The following is a 6673-nucleotide window of genomic DNA, read 5'->3' as shown; positions in this document are numbered from 1 at the left end:
TATAAATCAGTTTCTGAATCCAGATGCTTTGAACTGGATTATGTGAGTCTACATAAGTCATATGACCCAGTTCAAAGCAGATATCCTGGATTCAGAAACTGCATTATATGGTAATTTAGATGGGATCTCTTTGACATTAGTGGCACTTGCCTTGGGAACGCCTGGAAATGTAGAGAGAAATCAATAGAATTTACTACAACTGCTCCATTCACCAGTTGGAACCAATAATTCATTTGATGTTGTAGTTCAAGTGGGGAATTTGCAGCACTTTCCTTTTTGGACTTCCTCTTACTCCAAGAGGTCAATGTTCAGAAGTCAAAGATGAAGTCAACGATCTTCAGGTTGTTATCATAAACTCAGCATCTATTTAATTGGTCATGGCTGTTTTACAAGACCCAGTTGTTGTTACTTTTCCTAAATATAGAGAGATTCTCAGTATATAATTTATATTTATTATTTATCATATCTTTATTTATCATACTTCCCCCTACCCCAAAAGCCCCACTAAGGGTCCTTCCACACAGCGTCAACTCACCACAGCCGCTCCTGAATGAACACACGAGACTCTTTGTGGTATCACCAGGAACTTTTACTGTAGGAAACATGAACATCAGAAAAGCCAAGAATGGGAGGCTCCGGCCAACCCTCCTTTATATACCCTCCCCCTCATTTGAACAGTCTCTTCCCGCTCAGTAAAACCCCGCGCAAATTCCCCGCCAAGTCCATCAGCCGTTTCTCCTCCGAGTCCTGGGACGCAGGTGTCTTATCAATGTCAGTGACCCTGAAACTCAGAGCCACATCCAGGCTCTAGTAGCAGGGTTCTGACATGGCGTCCTCCTCCCCTTCGTCCTGGAAGGAAAAGATTAAACACAACTATTGTTCTCCGCTGTCCAGAGTTCCTTTATACTTTTTTAACAGGCTGCAATGGAATACCGGGTGTACCTTTCCTAGGTCCTTTGGTAGCCTCAGCTCATAGGTCACTTCGTTTATTCTTTTTGCTACCCTGAATGGCCCTATATAGCGTGGAGCCAATTTCTTGGATGGGAACCCCAATTTCAGGTTTTTTGTGCTCAGCCAAACCAGATCTCCTTCGCCCAATTTGTCCCCCTCTCGGCGCCTACGATCCGCAAAGAGCTTGTACTTCTTTTGTGTTTCCCGCAATGCCTCTACCACGGTTTGCCACCCTTGCTTGATTTTGGCCGGCCATTCCTCGTCGGTCTGGCCCTCCCCTTCCTTCCACTCGGGTAGCCTGGGGAAAGGTGCCACCTCCTGTCCGTATACTATTTCGAATGGGGCACGACCTGTGGCCGAATGTACGGCCCCGTTAAAAGCCATCTCAGCAAACGGAAGAAGGTCCGCCCAATCATCCTGTCTATAATTGGTGTACATCCTTAAGAATTGGCACAGTGTCTGTTGGGTGCGTTCGACCCCCCCGTTGGTTGCGGGATGAAAGGCCGAGCTCAGGTTCCTTTCTGCTCCTAACAGCTGTAAGAATTTTCCCCAAAATTTTGCAGTAAATTGGACTCCCCGGTCACTAATTATCTTGTCGGGACACCCATGTAGGCGATATACATGCTTCACATACAAATCAGCAAGTTTTTCAGCTGAAGGAAGTTTTGGCAGAGCCACAAAGTGTGCCTGTTTTGAGAATAGGTCCAATATTGTCCAAATGTATCTGTGGCCTCTGCTGGGGGGTAGTTCGCCTACAAAATCCATGGCTACGCATTCCCATGGCCTCATGGGCTCCACCACCTTCTGCAATAGCCCCTGGGGCTTCCCCGGTGGTGTTTTTCCCTCTGCACATAATTCACACTGCGTGACGTATCCCCTGGCGTCTTTCCTCATTCCGGGCCACCAGCATTGTTTGGCCAACAGTTTAATAGTCCTGGTGGGGCCTAGATGACCCGCACCCTTGTTATCATGGTACTTCCTTAACATTTCTCGTCTTAAACATTCAGGAATATACAATTTCTTATTTACAAACACCAAATCCCCACACAATTCTCCCTTTTCCTTGTTAGTTTGTAACCATTTGTCCATTCCATACGCTCGCTTCAACTCTTCCTCCCATATTTCTCCTCCCCCCGTGGAAATGGCAGTACGTTTGTTTTCTTTGGCCGCTTGTGCTCGAGTTAGTACTGCCAGGCCCCATTGCTTATCAAGAAAAATACTCCCTTCAGATTCCTGAATTCCTCCCCCGTGCTGAGGCATCCGAGAGAGAGCGTCAGCGAGTATATTATGTTTCCCCTGGAAGAATCTGAGTCTGAAATCAAAACGGCTGAAATATTGGGCCCATCTAATTTGCTTCGCTGATAGTTTACGAGGGGATCTTAGATACTGTAAATTTCTATGGTCAGTCCACACCTCAAACGGTGTTCCACTTCCTTCCAGAAAGTGTCTCCAGCACTCTAGTGCTTTTAGAATCGCTAAGGCTTCTCTCTCCCAAATCGGCCAGTTTTTTTCTGTATCGCTAAACTTTTTTGACAGATAGCCACATGGCTTCAGGTTCCCCCCCTCGTCTTTCTGTAGCAGAACTGCCCCATATGCCCGGTCTGACGCATCGCAATGTAATACAAAGGCTTTAGACATATCAGGGTGCTGTAGGACAGGCTCCTCAGTAAAACGCTTTTTAAGGGCTTCGAAAGCTTCCTGGCATTCTATTGTCCAGGTCAGTTTGGCCCCTGGGGCCTTCACTTTGGCTGTTTCTCCCCTACCTTTAGTCTTTAACAAATCCGTTAATGGCAAAGTGAGGCGCGCAAAGTCCTTGATAAATGTTCTATAGAAGTTTGCGAACCCTAGGAAGGATTGCAGCTGCTTCCGTGTTTTGGGGGCTTCCCACCCCCTCACGTCTTCTACCTTCGCAGGGTCCATCGCCACTCCCTGGGAGGAAATCCTATACCCCAGAAAGTCTATCTGGTCTTTATTGAACTCGCACTTGGCAAGCTTCGCATACAGTTTTGCTTCTCTCAACTTTTGCAGGACTTCCCTGACTAGTTCTATGTGTTGCTCCTTAGTCCGAGATACTAACAATATGTCATCTAAAAAAACAAAGACTCCCTTGTACAACAATGGATGCAACACTTCGTTGATTAATTGCATGAACGCGGCGCCTCCGCCGCACAAACCGAAAGGGAGCACACGATAATTGAATAATCCGAATGCACAGGAGAAGGCCGTCTTCCACCTGTCCTCTGGTTTAATCTGCAATTTATGGTACGCTTCAATTAAGTCCAATTTAGTGAATATCTGTCCCTCCGATAACTGGGCGATCAAGTCCTTCACTAAAGGTAGGGGGTATTTATTTCCAGAACTGATTGCATTCAGGCCCCTGTAGTCAATGCAGAGCCTCAGCGTTTGGTCCTTTTTGCGCCTGAACAACACAGGCGCCCCTAGAGGGGAATTTGAAGGCTCTATGAAACCCCTCGCTAGGTTTTTATCAATGTATTTTCTCAGTTCCTCCTTTTCCCTAGCCGACATTGGGTATATTTTTGCCTTAGGAAGCTCTGCTCCTGGGACTAGCTCTATCTTCACTTCAACTCTCCGCTTCGGTGGGAAACTGTCTGCTTCCTTCTCATCAAATACGTCCACAAAATCCCGATACTCTGGGGGTAATTTATCTGCCAGTTCTGCTATCCTGATAGAGTCTTCCTCCCCCCTTTTCCCCGGCTCCCTTTCCACTTCCTGGCTCCCTCCTTCCAACTTCATCCTGAAGATCATGCTCTTATCCTCCCAGTTGATTTGCGGGTTGGCCTGCCCCAGCCATGGCATGCCTAGTATAACATTATAGCTGGCTATTTGTGATATCACAAATGACACCTTTCCTTCCCAACTCCCTATCTTACACTTTACATCTTCGGCACTGTACTTAGCTAATGATCCCGATGCTGTGGATCCGTCCAACTGCGAAAAAGCTATTGGGGATTCTAGGTTCGTTCTTTCGCATCCCAATCCCTCGGCTAATTCAGGGGAGATGATGTTCCTGGAACATCCACAATCCACAAATGCTTTGCAGGTTGCTTGTTTGCTGCCACTTTCCAGCTGAATGGGGACCACTATCATGGCTTTGTCCTGACTTACCAACCCCCCCGAGTGGTGCCTCATCGGTGGTTCTTCCTCGGCGCGTTTCCCTGCCACGGCTCTTGGTTTGGGCGGGCCTCCGCCTTCCCCTTTTCTCTGCCAGCACTCGGCAGCCCTGTGGCCCAAACGGCCGCACACGAAGCAGCCCCTCCTGCTGGTGCTCACGTTCCCTGTCGGCTCCGTTCTCCTCCCGGCTGGGGTTGATCCCTCCTTCCGGCTCCCCTCTTTCATCTGCGGCCGCTGCTGTAGCCCTCCTCGGTGCCTCCTCGCCTGGGCCAGCGATGTCTCGATGCGCCCCGCCAGCTGAATCCATCCGCGCAGTGTGTCAGGCTCATCACGATGCACCGCCCAGGAGAGGATCTCCCGCCTGAGACCCTCTTTGAAGAGTTCTATCTTTGTTACTGCAGACCATTCCGGCACCTTTTCAGCGAGGCATTGGAACTCCTCCGCATACTCAGATACTGACCTCTGCCCCTGGGAGACGGTCTTCAACTTCTCCCTCGCCCGGATCTGCTCCAGTGGATCTCGGAAACGGGTCTCCAGGGCCCCCATAAAGCGTCGGAGTGACCCCAGACATGGGTCGCGCCGCGCGTGTAGTTGAACGTACCAGCTGGCCGCTCCCCTCTTCAACACTGCACCAATGGCCCGTACCCGGCTGGATTCCGTTCTAAAAGTGTGGGCATTGTCCTCCATATAGCCCCTCACCGTGGTCAGGAAAAAATCCAGTTCAGAGGACTCTCCCCCAAACTCGATCCTTAGTTCCTCTCGTCTCGGTAGGGGTCCCTGTGGTGGCAATCCCCAATCCTCCGCCCGTCGCAAGCCCCCTTGCGGGCCAGTGGGCCCCGCTGCTGCTTCCCTTTGTCCTGTGCCACGCCCGGCATTCGCCAGGGGCACCAGGGTCTCAGTTGGGAGCGTAGCCGGGATTCTCGGAGGCTTTTCCCCTTCGTCGTCACTCTCCTCCACCCGCGTCAGGCTCGTTTGGATCTTGGGCCGGGCACCGGGCTCCTTTCGCATTTCCCTTCCCTTCGGTGCTGGGAGGTCTGCAAAGCCCTGGCTGCTTCCCATGCTCACGTCCCACATTGAGCTAGCCCGGAGTTCCCTTCCTCGTTCCGGCTCCGCCAAAACCGCCAGGCGCTCCATCGCCCTCGACATCACTGCCAGGGTGGTCTCCATCGCCGACATCCTCTCCTCCAGAAACACCATCTTTTGCGGGCCTGGGGAAGGTGAACCGTCCTCTCCTCCGGTGCTATCTCCCCGCACCACTCCGCGCCTCTGGGTTACCCCATTTGGCTGGGCATAAGCGGTGGATGACGCCAGGGCCGCCAGCTGGTGGAACTCAGCGTCCGTCTCGGGAGTGGCCCTTTCCGACCTTCCTCCTCCGGCGCCCAAGAGCTCTTCATCCTCCACTTGCATGTTACACCTCACCGCTACAGCGGGATGGTGTCCGTATTCTTGGCTTAGTGTCAACTCACCACAGCCGCTCCTGAATGAACACACGAGACTCTTTGTGGTATCACCAGGAACTTTTACTGTAGGAAACATGAACATCAGAAAAGCCAAGAATGGGAGGCTCCGGCCAACCCTCCTTTATATACCCTCCCCCTCATTTGAACAGTCTCTTCCCGCTCAGTAAAACCCCGCGCAAATTCCCCGCCAAGTCCATCAGCCGTTTCTCCTCCGAGTCCTGGGACGCAGGTGTCTTATCAATGTCAGTGACCCTGAAACTCAGAGCCACATCCAGGCTCTAGTAGCAGGGTTCTGACAGTAATTTAGATGGGATCTCTTTGACATTAGTGGCACTTGCCTTGGGAACGCCTGGAAATGTAGAGAGAAATCAATAGAATTTACTACAACTGCTCCATTCACCAGTTGGAACCAATAATTCATTTGATGTTGTAGTTCAAGTGGGGAATTTGCAGCACTTTCCTTTTTGGACTTCCTCTTACTCCAAGAGGTCAATGTTCAGAAGTCAAAGATGAAGTCAACGATCTTCAGGTTGTTATCATAAACTCAGCATCTATTTAATTGGTCATGGCTGTTTTACAAGACCCAGTTGTTGTTACTTTTCCTAAATATAGAGAGATTCTCAGTATATAATTTATATTTATTATTTATCATATCTTTATTTATCATACTTCCCCCTACCCCAAAAGCCCCACTAAGGGTCCTTCCACACAGCCATATAACCCAGAATATCAAGACAGATAATTTGCAATATCTGCTTTGAACTGTGGGCCCATCCAAACAGAGCCCATAATGTGGGAGCTCCCACTGCATAAGTTTTTCTTTTCTTTTAAAGGTTTTTTTTTGGGGGGGGGGGGGATTTGGGTTGTCCCCATTGTAGCAATTGTGCTACAATGGGAACAATGCATGGGAAAACCCACTTCTTTTGGGCACCTGTGTGTACAGCAACCCAGAAGAAAATGGGTTACTTTCACCTGATCTCTTCTGTTATAAATTGCTGTTTGGAAGTGGCCTGTGTTATCTGAGTCCACATTGCCATATAATCCAGTTCAATGTGGATTTTATACAGCTGTGTGGAAGGGGCTTAAACTATAGTCCTGCCTGTCCTCTTCCTCATCATGGCTTTCTGTTA

The 6673-nt window shown here is 49.6% G+C and overlaps 1 protein-coding gene across 1 annotated transcript; it reads right to left on the bottom strand.

Moving 5' to 3' along the window:
- Positions 1–567: 567 nt before the first annotated feature.
- LOC134296622 (uncharacterized) lies at positions 568–5847 on the bottom strand. Its single transcript, XM_062972012.1, has 2 exons — positions 4078–5847; positions 568–849 (listed from the first exon to the last, which is right to left on the bottom strand). The coding sequence occupies exons 1-2, from the start codon at positions 5623–5625 to the stop codon at positions 808–810; spliced, it is 1590 nt and encodes a 529-aa protein (XP_062828082.1). The 5' UTR covers positions 5626–5847; the 3' UTR covers positions 568–807.
- Positions 5848–6673: the final 826 nt, after the last annotated feature.

Source organism: Anolis carolinensis, chromosome 2, assembly GCF_035594765.1.
Source record: "Anolis carolinensis isolate JA03-04 chromosome 2, rAnoCar3.1.pri, whole genome shotgun sequence".
Lineage (NCBI taxonomy): Eukaryota > Metazoa > Chordata > Lepidosauria > Squamata > Dactyloidae > Anolis > Anolis carolinensis.
The sequence above is the reverse complement of the archived record's forward strand: the minus strand, read 5'-3'. Positions and strand labels throughout refer to the sequence as shown.

Bases quoted from the DNA above. Each gene is read 5' to 3' on its own strand.
- LOC134296622 (XM_062972012.1), bottom strand. From the start codon at position 5,625: ATGTTCATGTTTCCTACAGTAAAAGTTCCTGGTGATACCACAAAGAGT. The intron at 850-4,077 runs GTAAGTCAGGAC...TTTTCCTTCCAG, and splicing joins GGCACCACTCGGGGGGGTTG to GACGAAGGGGAGGAGGACGC.